Source organism: Salmo salar, chromosome 16 (genome assembly GCF_965601325.2).
Source record: "Salmo salar chromosome 16, fSalSal1, whole genome shotgun sequence".
Lineage (NCBI taxonomy): Eukaryota > Metazoa > Chordata > Actinopteri > Salmoniformes > Salmonidae > Salmo > Salmo salar.
The window spans coordinates 26,566,293-26,580,386 of NC_138306.1; the positions used below are offsets into that span (position 1 = coordinate 26,566,293).

At 44.3% G+C, this 14,094-nt stretch overlaps 1 protein-coding gene across 1 annotated transcript in view; it reads right to left on the reverse strand.

Annotated features, from left to right (window-relative positions):
• The window catches only part of LOC106573448 (voltage-dependent calcium channel subunit alpha-2/delta-1), a 160,603-nt gene that overhangs the window by 62,011 nt on the left and 84,498 nt on the right, over window positions 1-14,094 (reverse strand). The window contains exons 11-22 of the mRNA XM_082962632.1: window positions 11,309-11,467; window positions 10,622-10,726; window positions 9,920-9,998; window positions 9,751-9,800; window positions 9,536-9,625; window positions 9,339-9,413; window positions 9,004-9,078; window positions 8,672-8,783; window positions 7,187-7,206; window positions 1,060-1,131; window positions 521-592; window positions 242-303 (exon numbers count right to left, since the gene is read on the reverse strand). Of these exons, the coding sequence (XP_082818758.1) occupies window positions 242-303; window positions 521-592; window positions 1,060-1,131; window positions 7,187-7,206; window positions 8,672-8,783; window positions 9,004-9,078; window positions 9,339-9,413; window positions 9,536-9,625; window positions 9,751-9,800; window positions 9,920-9,998; window positions 10,622-10,726; window positions 11,309-11,467 (971 nt within the window). The remainder of the gene's footprint in view (window positions 1-241; window positions 304-520; window positions 593-1,059; window positions 1,132-7,186; window positions 7,207-8,671; window positions 8,784-9,003; window positions 9,079-9,338; window positions 9,414-9,535; window positions 9,626-9,750; window positions 9,801-9,919; window positions 9,999-10,621; window positions 10,727-11,308; window positions 11,468-14,094) is intronic.

A 14,094-nucleotide genomic window follows, 5' to 3' on the forward strand; every position in this document is an offset into this window, starting at 1 on the left:
GAACACTGATAATCTGCATAAACACATTTGAGTGATTGTTTTACTGTGATGGAAAGGGACATAGAGTGCCCCCTACTGGCCAGACGTATATTATTCATGAAGGCGAGATCTAAGACAACTGTAATACTACAGCAACCTATCCAATGCTTTCAGATGCCCACTAGTTTCTAGGGCTACAGTTACAGGGTTAATAAGGGTTGTTTCTGAACTGGCAACAACATCTGTCAGTCCTCCTGCTCACCTATAGTCTGTTCCATTGACCTGAGCCCAGGTGTACGTCCTTACTCCTATGTCGATGTATCTCTGTCAGAGAAAACACACATGCACACAAACACACACAGAAGCACACGCACATGCACAATGTACGTGAAAACACATACACACACAAACAGAAGCGTTAATACAGTCCTAAACAACATATAACTCACTTCCCCGGCAACCTTTCACTGATTTCACTGAGAGATGACATCATTGAGTCAGTATTAGTAACATATTTATCTGTAATTTGTGCTGATCTCACCTCATCCTGAGTTTTAACCAGAGTCTCTATGGTCTCTTCACCTGGGTTCCCATCTATCATAATTCTCCTGATCTACAGAGAGAGAGGAGAGAGAAATAACAAAATACATCTAAAAATGTTTCTTCTTCAACTGTACCCTGTGTCAGATATCTGAATGGTTACAGGGTTTGATCTCTATACCATTCTCTCTATAATCTAAAACACAGTGCACATCTGTACACCAGAGAGCGAAAGAGAGAGAGCGATAGAGCGAGAAGAGAGAGGAATAACAACAAGGAGATTGTAGCACATACTGTATATGCTGAACTTCACTCCAACAGTATATATTAAAGGAGAGGGAGAGACAGTTGTGGTGTCCACTGCTCCTGTAAACATGTCCTCTCATTTACAGCCAGTCACTGTGTAAATCACACTCAATTAGATTTAGTAGGAGACAGGACACAACTAACACCTGTGTGTGTGTGTGTGTGTGTGTGTGTGTGTGTGTGTGTGTGTGTGTGTGTGTGTGTGTGTGTGTGTGTGTGTGTGTGCGTGTTTACCTGGACTTTGACGTCGTTCTCCAGTTCCGCATCGAGGAAGTCCAGAGTGACAGGCTCCTGGAATTTAGGGTTCTGAAGAGAGGAGGGTGTTTAGTCTGGTGGATGAGTTAGCATGACACACGCTCACGCACACAGACAGGCACACGCACTCAGGCAAGCAAGCACAAACTCAGGCACATGCACACACACACACACACACACACACACACACACACACACACACACACACACACACACACACACACACACAAGGTGCCCATATACACATTTATTCAATATTTACAAGAAACCAGTGAATACAGCATTATTATGGAGAGAAACACTGGGTTATTGTAGTAAATAAAGCTGGTTAATTCAGTAGAATGACCCTGTTTATATTGGTCCCTCTGAAGCATGTTGAGTTGTTACAGTGAGTTGTATGTTTTTCAGTGCTGGGTTCTCATCATGGCTTCAGGCCAAAATGTAAAACTCTGCTCCTTAACCCTTTGAATCATGTTCGACACAAGAGGATAACCTGGATAGTTGTATATACAATCAGACAGTTTATAAAGCTGAGAATCAATGCCAGGTAGGGGTTTACCACTGACTTGAATACTTAAAATCAAATCAAAGTTTATTTGTCACGTGCGCCGAATACAACAGGTGTAGACCTTAGTGAAATGCTTACTTACAGGCTCTAACCACCAGTGCAAAAAAGGTATTAGGTGAACAATAGATAAGTGAAGAAATAAAAAACAACAGTAAAAAGACAGTGAAAAATAACAGTAGCGAGGCTATATACAGTAGCGAGGCTATAACAGTAGCGAGGCTACATACAGTCACCGGTTCATCAGGCTGATTGAGGTAGTATGTACATGTAGATATGGTTAAAGTGACTATGCATATATGATAAACAGAGAGTAGCAGTAGCGTAAAAGAGGGGTTGGCGGGTGGTGGGTGGCGGGACACAATGCAAATAGTCCGGGTAGCCATTTGATTACCTGTTCAGGAGTCTTATGGCTTGGGGATAAAAACTGTTGAGAAGCCTTTTTGTCCTAGACTTGGCACTCCGGTACCGTTTGCCATGCGATAGTAGAGAGAACAGTCTATGACTGGGGTGGCTGGGGTCTTTGATCAATTTTAGGGCCTTCCTCTGACACCGCCTGGTATAGAGGTCCTGGATGGCAGGCAGCTTAGCCCCAGTGATGTACTGGGCCGAACGCACTACCCTCTGTAGTGCCTTGCGGTCGGAGGCCGTACCAGCAATTGCCGTACCAGGCAGTGATGCAACCAGTCAGGATGTTCTCGATGTTGCAGCTGTAGAACCTTATGAGGATCTCAGGACCCATCCCAAATCTTCTTAGTTTCCTGAGGGGGAATAGGTTTTGTCGTGCCCTCTTCACGACTGTCTTGGTGTGTTTGGACCATTCTAGTTTGTTGGTGATGTGGACACCAAGGAACTCGAAGCTCTCAACCTGCTCCAATACAGCCCCATCGATGAGAATGGGGGCGTGCTCAGTCCTCCTTTTCCTGTAGTCCACAATCATCTCCTTAGTCTTGGTTACATTGAGGGATAGGTTGCTATTCTGGCACCACCCGGCCAGGTCTCTGACCTCCTCCCTATAGGCTGTCTCGTCGTTGTCGGTGATCAGGCCTACCACTATTGTGTTGTTTGCAAACTTAATGATGGTGTTGGAGTCGTGCCTGGCCATGGAGTCGTGGGTGAACAGGGAGTACAAGAGGGGACTGAGCACGCATCCCTGAGGGGCTCCCGTGTTGAGGATCAGCGTGGCAGATGTGTTGCTACCTACCCTCACCACCTGGGGACGGCCCGTCAGAACGTCCAGGATCCAGTTGCAGAGGGAGGTGTTTAGTTGCAGGATCCTTAGCTTAGTGATGAGTTTTGAGGGTACTATGGTGTTGAACGCTGAGCTGTAGTCAATGAATAGCATTCTCACGTAGGTGTTCCTTTTGTCCAGGTGTGAAAGGGCAGTGTGGAGTGCAATAGAGATTGCATCATCTGTAAATCTGTTTGGGCGGTATGCAAATTGGAGTGGGTCTACGGTTTCTGGGATAATGGTGTTGATGTGAGCCATTACCAGCCTTTCAAAGCACTTCATCACTACGGACGTGAGTGCTACGGATCTGTAGTCATTTAGGCAAGTTGCCTTCGTGTTCTTGGGCACAGGGACTATGGTGGTCTGCTTGAAACATGTTGTATTACAGACTTAATCAGGGACATGTTGAAAATGTCAGTGAAGACAACTGCCAGTTTGTCAGCACATGCACACGTCCTGGTAATCCGGCTGGCCCCGCAGCCTTGTGAATATTGACCTGTTTAAAGGTCTTACTCACGTCGGCTACGGAGAGCGTGATCACACAGTCGTCTGGAACAGCTGATGCTCTCATGCATGCCTCAGTGTTGTTTGCCTCGAAGCGAGCATAGAAGTGATTTAGCTCATCTGGTAGGCTCGTGTTCCTGGGCAAATCACAGCTGTGCTTTCCTTAGTAGTCTGTAATAGTTTGCAAGCCCTGCCACATAAGACGAGCGTCGGAGCCGGTGTAGTACGATTTAATCTTAGTCCTGTATTGATGCTTTGCCTGATTGATGGTTCGTTGGAAGGCATAGTATGTTTCTTATAAGCTTCCGGGTTAGAGTCCCGCTCCTTGAAAGAGGCAGCTCTACCCTTTAGCTCAGTGAGAATGTTGCCTGTAATTCATGGCTCCTGGTTGGGGTATGTACGTACAGTCACTGTGGGGACGACATCCTCGATGCACTTTTCCCTGGTATGTGTGTGTGTGATTTTGTGTGTTTTGCTTGTGTGCGTGATGGTTTAGTCTGTGCGTGTGTTGTCTGCATGCCTGTTTGAGTCTGTGTGTGTGTGTTTCATACAGACCGACTGTACACAGTGTTAATGTCAGCAGTGAAACCCTCTGTGTGTATCAGTGACTTTATAATGTTATAATGTAAGTAGCAGCAGCAGCAATCCACATCTACTCTGTTAAAGCACCAGTAAATGGATGGAACCTGACACTCTGGTCTAAAACAACGCTGCTCTACCTTTAGACTGTATACCCTTTATAGAAGGTTCATATGGATTTAGTTTCTGCAAAAGCTACAGACACACACTGTGATGATGGTGGTTAATAAATGATCCTTACATTGGATGGAGAGAAAATACAGATGGAACAGTGGAGAAGGAGGAGGAAGATGAAGAGGATCTTAGCATGAAAAAAATAACAAAATCTATTTTGTTAGGAGCCAGGTCATTCGTGATACAAGTCAGTATTCGACGTCCATCGATGTCTGAGGACATCATGAGATGATGTGTAAACCGGCCACTAGGAGCAACAGTGAGTGCGGTTACCTTCAAGTAGGTAACAGTTTTGCTAGGGTGTTGTGAACGGGGTTGGGCATAAGTGTCTGCCTCTGATTCCAAAGGTTGCAAGTTTGAATCCGGCAATAGAAAGTTGTTTAAGAGATTTTTTTTCAAGCCTATCCCAAACCTTAACCCTTACCTTAACCATTAGGAGTTAATGCCTAAACGTAACATTAAACACTTCAAAATGTGACATTTGCAACAACTTCAAAATCTGACGTTTGAAAAATGTCTAATTCTGATGTGAGACTGTGAGAGCTAGTTGCGTTAGAGGCCATTAGATGATACAGAAAATATATGCACAATGATAAACAGTCAAATCGTTTAGTCTGTGGGAGGATGAAAGTATATGGCAGAGAAAGAAAGAGAGGGGTAAGTGAGTGGGTGGAGGAGAGAGATCAAAATCCAACTCCAAATGTAGCGAGGGATTTATGTGATGAATATGAAACGGGTTTCCTATACAACCATAATCACATACAGACCGAAACACAAGAAAAAGAGAGAAAAGAGAGAATATGTTCAAATAGTCAAAGGTCACCCTCAATATTCACACACCCCTCTGTTTCTCTGATCACACATTTGCACAGACACACACACATGCACGCACACAGGCACAGACACATCATACACAGTAAGATTGACAGGGTGTGTGTTTCAGGGTGGGCCCCCATAGGAGAGACCATAGACAGCACAGGGGTCCATGAGAAAATACTCATGCCCTTTCACTGGATAATGGACATAATTTAAAAAGCATGTATATGATGTGAATATCAATAGGAACTACAGTTTCATAAATTGATCCAGGGAGAAAGGCAAACCAGCAGCAGTACTAAGGAAGGAGCCGCTATAACCCTGGAAATGTCATCATGCGTTAGTTTAGTCACTGCTTCTCTCTGCCAGACAGCTGTAGCTCCAATGACTTAACTCATCACAGGAAACTAACTGCCTTATCTACAACATCTATCATTTCCTCTAGGACCCACCCTTCTCTCTCTCCCACTCCCTCTCCCTCTCACATACACGCACACACACAGAACCGCACACCCAAACGTCTCTAGTCACTTACATAACATAATAACAACGTGACAGATAGACTGGAGGAAAGAAACCGTTACATAGAAAATTTGAAAGGGTCTAAATAAACAGTGTGAAACATTGAGCTAATAATGTGATGTTAGTTTACTGGAGGTTAGTAACTAACTAATAGGTACTAGTCACTATTCTTATCTATTCCTCCTGGAATGTAGGAGTATGGCTGCTCATAAGGCTATAGCATCAGGAAATGCCATCACTTGACCACATTTTACTGTACACACACACTCTACTCAATGGTCTTACAGTTAATAAAGATCTGCCCAATGGGCTAATAATCTAAGTCTATACTATATTCTACTATAGTACATCAGTGGAGGCTGCTCATAATAATGGCTGGAACAAAGCAAATGAAATGGCATGAAACACATGGAAACCATATTTGATACCATTCCACTCCTTCTGCTCCAGCCATTACCACGAGCCCGTCCTCCCCAATTAAGGTGCCACCAACCTCCTGTGTAGTACATCTACTCTCTTTCTGTCCTACTGTCACCTCATGCAGAGTGACGGCACATGCCTTACTGAGTCTTGTCTTGCGGTTACAGATCCTTTTCTAACAGACACATACTGTAATGAGAGTGATGCATGGAGTATTTCAGTGGGAGACATATTATTCTCCATTTGATAATAATATGAATTAATAGGCCTGGCTCTTTTATCGAAATAGAATAAACGTTTAATCATATGTGGCCAGGCAGGAATCAAACCATGACTGTTGCAACCTTCAGCAAAGGGTTTCATGTGCCCCGCCTGTATGGGTAGTCTGTAGCATACGCTGATTATACCAAACATTAGGAATACCTTCCTAACATTGCCCTCAGAATAGCTTCAATGCATCGATGCATGGCCGAGGTGTCGGAAGCGTTCCACTGGGATGATGGCCCATGATGACTCCAATGCTTCCCACAGTTGTGTTAAATTGGCTCGATGTCCTTTGGTTGTTGGATCATCCTTGACACACATGGGAAACGGTTGAGCGTGAAAAACCCAGCAACATTGCAGTTCTTGACACAAACCAGTGTGTCTGGCACCTACTACCATACGCTGTTCAAAGGCACTTAAATCTTTTGTATTGGCCATTCATCCCCTGAATGGTACCCAAACACAATCCATGTCTCTATTGTCTCAAGGCTTTAAAATCCTTTTTTGACCTGTTTCCTCCCCTTCATCTACACTGATTGGAGGGGATTTAACAAGTGACATCAATACGGGATCATAGCTTTCACCTGGATTCATCTGGTCAGTCTGTTATGGAAAGAGCTAGTGTTCTTAATGTTTTGTATACTCAGTGTATATCCAACTAGCTCTCAGTTTCACATCAGAATTAGATGTTCATTCATGTTTCTCAAACTTTTTAGGGTTAAGGTCACGTTTTTAAGGTTAGGGTTAAGTTTAGGCAATAACTCTAAAATCTTAAGGTTAGGCATTAACTCCAAATGGTTAAGGTAAGGGTTAAGGTTTGGGATAGGCTTAAAACAAAAGTAACTTTCTATCGCATGATTTCAACTTGCAACCTTTGGAAAAAGAGGCAGATTCTTACGCCATCCTGGTCCACAATGCCCGAGCAAAACCAAAACCTACTTGAAGATAACAGTGCTCACTGTTGCCCCTCGTGGCCGGTTTCCACATCATCTCATGATGTCCTCAGACATCGATGGACGTTGAATACTGACTTGTATCATGGGTGACCTGGCTAGTATATCAGCTTGGTTAAAATCACATTAGTCAGACCAAGGCCAAGGCAATCTTTGATCGCCTCTCTGTAATGTGAAGCCTGCTCCAAAACCTGACTGACACACTCACACAGATGGTTCTTCCTTAGGAAACGTAAACAACACTCTACAAGAACCCCAGTCACTTTGAAATGGTTCCCATGTGTATGCTGTGTGTTGGTCAGTGCCTGTGTGTGTATGTATAGATTGGATCCATGAGTGTGTATCCATTTTGATTAGCCTCTACTATAGTAGAACATAGTATAGGCTGTGGCTGGATGAGATGTGAACATGTGTCCCAGCAGAACTAAAATTCAGATCCAGAGAGGCCCCCCTCTGAACACAACATGCCCCAAAAGAGAGCCAGGGCCTGGGCCACACATGCCCCTCTGTAGCCTGTCAAGACCTGGCCTACGGGTGTTGAGGAGGAGGTCAGGAGAGGAGGAAAAGAACGGGGAGGAGGAATAGGAGAGGTAGGAAGGAATAGAAGAGGTAGGGAGGAGCAGTGGGTTGTTTTTCTCTAAAGGTCGGTCAGGACCATCATGGTGGCCTTGTGGCTAGATATACTGCTACGATCATGTGTGTGTTCACCGTCTATCACAGTGCCATCCGTTTTGTCACCAAAGCCCCATATTCTACCCACCACTGCGACCTGTACTCTCTCATTGGCTGGCCCTCGCTTCATACTCGCCGCCAAACCCACTGGCTCCAGGTCATCTACAAGTCTCTGCTAGGTAAAGCCCCACCTTATCTCAGCTCACTGGTCACCATAGCAGCACCCACCCGTAGCATGCGCTCCAGCAGGTATATCTCACTGGTCACCCCCAAAGCCAATTCTTCCTTTGGCCGCCTTTCCTTCCAGTTCTCTGCTGCCAATGACTGGAATGAACTGCAAAAATCACTGAAGCTGGAGACACATATCTCCCTCACTAGCTTTAAGCACCAGCTGTCAGAGCAGCTCAAAGATCACTGCACCTGTACATAGCCCATCTGTAAATAGCCCATCCAACTACCTCATCCCCATACTGTATTTATTTATCTTGCTCCTTTGCACCCCAGTATCTCTACTTGCACATTCATCTTCTGCACATCTACCATTCCAGTGTTTAATTGCTATATTGTAATTACTTCGCCACCATGGCCTATTTATTGCCTTACCTCCCTTATCCTACCTCATTTGCAAACACTGTATATAGACTTTTTCTACTGTATTATTGACTGTATGTTGGTTTATTCCATGTGTAACTCTGTGTTGTTGTATGTGTCGAACTGCTTTGCTTTATCTTGGTCAGGTCGCAGTTGTAAATGAGAACTTAAAAAAATATATTAAAAAAAAATATATATATATAAAATAAAATATATATATAAACATGCATAAGATCCACAGTAGTCATATCAGCACCTCAGGATCATCAGTCTAGTCTGTATGAGTTTGGATTGTAAAACATGTTAACAGAAAAGAAGAGGTAAGAATAGAACATACCTTAGGTTGGAGGTTGGGGTGTAGCAGCACATATCCGTTGGGGTCGATGGCAAAATAATATCCATTAGGTCCAATCTAAGAAACGGAGGCACAGAGAGGGTTGGAGGAGACGGTTGATCATAGGCTGTACACTATAGGGAACATTGATGTCTTCTCAATACATCACTGTTCTGGATTATTAAAGTATCATCAACATGATTTAGTTGATATGAGAGAGGGTACGGCTGTCAGAGTAACACAGACTGAAGTAAGAGAATAAGGAGTATTCTGGTGTGTTAGTGTGTGTGTCACTCACAGTGTAGCGCGGTGTGAGCTTCTTGATGTCATCTAGTGACACGTCAATCCCCATCACCCCTAGGATCAACTGGTTCTGAATCTGAGAGAGAGGGAAAGAGGGGGAAAGAGGCAAAATTAAAATGTCAAATCACAGTCTGAATAGTAAGAGTAGTGCTGATTTAGAGGCTATTGGTGTCTAATGCTGTGATGGCGTTTGCAATGGTAGGGATGTGGGTTTGATTCCCATGCGGGACCAGTAAAAAAAATTATACACTCACTACTGTAAGTCATTCTGGGAAAGAGCATCTGTGTAAATGTAAAGAGTTTGTTTTCCTGTTTGTGTATGTGTATTACCTCTATGCCCAATTCATCTTTATACTTGGTCTTGTTGAAGACAGGTAGGGTTCCTGTGATGACCAGACCTAGCTCCTAACACACACACAGACAAAGAAAGCTAAATTAAAGTCATCGTTGTTGGGTTTCAGAAGCCTTCAGCGTAGAGGTAGATTTTGGTGAGGTGCATTGTGGGATAGGAGGAAGTGATATCATACCAGAGCGTCGAGGTAGACATTAGTCCACTGGACCTGCTTGGCCAGCTGGTCAGCTAAAACCATGGGTCTGCCCAGTACATCCAGGTACTCCTAGAACACACACACATACATACTCTCCTTCAAATACACACCAAAATTAAAGACAAAGTCAACCACAGACACACGTCTGGGACAACATTAAACACACACACATGTTCATGCACATTGCTTCTCACTTGAGTGTTGATGCGTATGGCTCCAATTGAGGGAATCTCATAGAAGTATCCTGGGAGAAACAGAGAATGGGCTAAGATCAGGACATTAACTATATGAGTAGACCAAAATGGACCTCAAATCATACACAGCTGTAGCAGTGCTTCAATATTACAAACAACAACAACATACCTTTATTAGCGCAGGCCATCCACTGGACTGGACCTTTATCATAGTTGTGCTGACCTACTGAGAAGGTGAAGATACGCACCTAGAACACAGGAACATATGAATCTGTTATAGCAACATCCACATTGAACCGTATTGTGTGTGATGGAAGTTAATCAACCATTGTTAGGTATTGAATGAACCAAGCCACTGAGGTTATTATGAGCCATAGAATGTTAAATCTTGCTCGTGGGAGGCTTACTGTTACAGTGCACGCAGTGGGTTGTTTTGTTAAGACCTGGGGGTGGTGTTACCATGCTCTCTCTACCCCCCATCATGCCCATTTCCTTTCATGTGCTGAGCAGAGAGAACAGCTTTAGCTTTGGTAGAGTTATCACCACACTTCATATCTGCTTGTTCGTCCCCACAAGGTCAAACGCTATTTCTAGGGGGTTTAGGGTTAAGGTTAGAATTAGTGTTAGGTTTAGGGTTAGGGTTAGGAGCTAGGGTTAGTTTTAGGGTTAGGAGCTAGGGTTAAGGTCTAGGGTTTTGTATGTGTGTGTGTGTTTGTGTGTATTTGTAACAATCATCTTCCCTCCACCTGTATACCAAAGGTTCAGCACAGAGAATACTTCCTCTTGATCCAACCCATTACTCTGTGTTTACTAGAAGGGTCATCGACTAGGTGGATTATACATTAAAGTGTGTGTGTGCGTTCAGCTGTACCTTCTTGTCAGAGTTGTATTCCTGAAGTATGGCCGATGCTCTCTCCTCTCCTCCGTCAGTGAACAGCATGATGATCTTGTTACAGTTGGCTCTGGTGATGTTAGTCTGCACAGAGAAAACACACCAGGTAGAGAACAGGGGTTGCTGACCCCCATCCTAACACACCACCACCAAATCCTGTAATCAAGGTACTGGTAAGAAGCAGATGACAAAAATCAGGGTTTTAAAAGACTGGAGGAGGGTTGGACACGCAGGTTGGCGTTTATTGTCATGAAACTTGCCCTGGAGTCAGAACTGCAGTAGTCACTAGCTGGCACAGCCACATAGTCATATAATCAGATTTTAAACCTAATCCTAACATTAACCCTAACCTCATGCACACTGCTAACCCTTACATTAAGATTAAAAAGCACATTTTAGTTTTCATACATTTTTACAATATAGACAATTTTGACTTTGCAGCGGGCCCATCTAGCGGTAATTGCTCAGTTCTGCAGCAGAGGTCAGTGTCTGACAATAATCTATCATACGAGAAAGAGCAGAGCTCAAAGGTAACAGTTTGTACATTTTACATGAAGTGCAGTATGTTCCTGAAGTATCAAAGTAAAATAACAAGGAGCAGGGCTGTCATTATACTGTACATCTGTTATTACTACAGTGTTATGAACAGAGCATAGGGCCTCTTACTGCATAGAGCTGTTCGAAGGCAAACTCAAATCCCTTGGTGTAGTTGGTGATGCCTTTAGCAGAGATGTTCTGAATCGCATCCCTCAGGATCTTCTTATTCCTCACGTTGGCCTGGACCAGGTGGTCAAAACACGCTGTGTTATTCACCCTGGTGTTGAACTGGTAGAGGGAGACAGATAGAGGTTAGGCAAACGCACACACACAGACACACATACTAATTACCCACACACACACCTGGCCTTGACTATTATCACCCAGTGGTAAACAGACACATTCATCAAGTGTTGCTAATTACTTTGCATCCTATCAGGATCATGAGCTGGTACCATGGAAACGAGACTCCCTCTACCAACTCACTCTCATTAGAGTGGAAATACCAAGCATGCACAAACGCACACGCACACACACATGTACACACACATGGCGGCAGGTAGCCTAGCGGTTAAGAGCATTGAGCCAGTAACCGAAAGGTTGCTGGTTCGAATCCCAAAGCCAGCAATGTGGAAAAATATGCCATTTTGTCCATGAGCAAGGCAGTTAACCCCCAACTGCTCCCAGGCGCTGATGACGTTGATTAACCCCCTAGGGTTGATGCCCTCGCCCCTGTGAAAAACTATTCAGCATCATATAAAAATCGATCAGCTTAAGATAGAGATACTGTGTCTGTTTTCTTGCATTGGATGAGTCTCAATCCGCCGCATCTGCCTATGTAACACTTCCATATCTACGGTGAAATGCGACAGAGCTAGAGCGGTGTTTGTCAGACCATGAGACAACCCGAAAATCGGTCTTCTCACAAAATCTTCTGTAGTGTCCAACCGGTTTGGCCTACAAACTATTAACCCTCTAAGGTAAGATGAGACTCTTACGAACACGACGGTATTCTACGATTTGCTTTAAGACCCTTACAAGCGTCGTGGGACTCATCTGAAGTCGACACAGGTGATCTACCAACCTTTGTCTGTAGTGTTCGAACAGTTTGGGCTACACACTAATATGACTCATCTGTGTAAAGGTGAGACTCTTGTTTTGCTTTAGAAGGCCCACAGGCCTCAAAAGACTCGTCTGAGGGTCCCCCGGTACCAGTCAAAAACATTTATGGAAGTACAGAGCATTCGAAAAGTATTCAGACCGCATTAACTTTTCCACATTTTGTTAAGTTACAGCCTTATTCTAAAATGGATGAAATAGTTTTTTTCCTCATCAATCTACACACAATACCAGATAATGACAAAGTAAAAACAGGTTTTTAGAAATTTTAGCAAATGTATTAAAAATAAAAAATTGAAATATCACATTTACATAAGTATTCAGCCCCTTTACTCAGTACTTTGTTGAAGCACCTTTGGCAACATTTACAGTCTCGAGTCTTTTTGTGTATGACGCTAAAAGCTTGGCACACCTGTATTATGGGAGTTTCTCCTTTTCTTCTCTGCAGATCCTCTCAAGCTCTGTCAGGTTGGATGGGGAGCGTCGCTGGACAGCTATTTTCAGGTCTCTCCAGAGATGTTCGATTGGGTTCAAGTCGGGGCTCTGGCTGGGCCACTCGAGGACATTCAGAGACTTGTCCCGAACCCACTACTGCGTTGTCTAGGCTGTGTACTTTGCTCCGTTCATCTTTCCTTCTATCCTGACTAGTCTCCCAGTCCCTGCCTCTAAAAAACAATACCACAGCATGATGATGTGGTAATGTTTTCACCGTAGGGATGGTGCCAGGTTTCCTCCAGACATGACACTTGGAATTCATGTCAAAGAGTTCAATCTTGGTTTCATCTGACCAGAGAATGTTGTTTCTCATGGTCTGAGAGTCTTAAGGTGCCTTTTGGCCAACTCCAAATGGGCTGTTATCTGCCCTTTACTGAGGAGTGGCTTCTGTCTGGCCACTCTACCTTAAAGGCCTGATTGGTGAAGTGCTGCAGAGATGGTGGTCCTTCTGGAAGGTTTTTCCATCTCCACAGAGGAACTCTAGAGCTCTGTCAGAGTGACCATTGGATTCTTGGTCACCTCCATGACCTAGAACCGCTCTAGGAAGAGTCTTTGTGGTTCTAAACTGCTTCCATTTAAGAATGGAAGGCCACTGTGTTCTTGGGGACCTTCAACACTGCAGATTTTGTTGGTAGCCTTCCCCAGATCTGTGCCTCGACACAATCCTGTCTCGGAGCTCGGAGCATCCTGACTGGTTGCATCACTGCCTGGTACGGCAATTGCTCGGCCTCCGACCGCAAGGCACCAGAGAGGGCAGTGCGTACGGCCCAGTACATCACTGGGGCTAAGCTGCCTGCCATTCAGGACCTCTACACCAGGCGGTGTCAGAGGAAGGCCCTAAAAATTGTCAAAGACCCCAGCCACCCCAGTCATAGACTGTTCTCTCTACTACCGCATGGCAAGCGGTACCGGAGTGCCAAGTCTAGGACAAACGTGCTTCTCAACAGTTTTTACCCCCAAGCCATAAGACTCCTGAACAGGTAATCAAATGACTACCCAGACTATTTGCATTGTGTACCCCCCCCACCCCTCTTTTTACGCTGATGCTACTCTCTGTTTATCATATATGCATAGTCACTTTAACTATACATTCATGTACATACTACCTCAATTGGCCTGACCAACCAGTGTTCCCGCACATTGGCTAACCGAGCTATCTGCAATGTGTCCCGTCACCCACCACGCACCAACCCCTCTTTTACGCTACTGCTACTCTCTGTCCATCATATATGCATAGTCACTTTAACCATATCTACATGTACATACTACCTCAATCAACCTGACTAACCGGTGTCTGTATG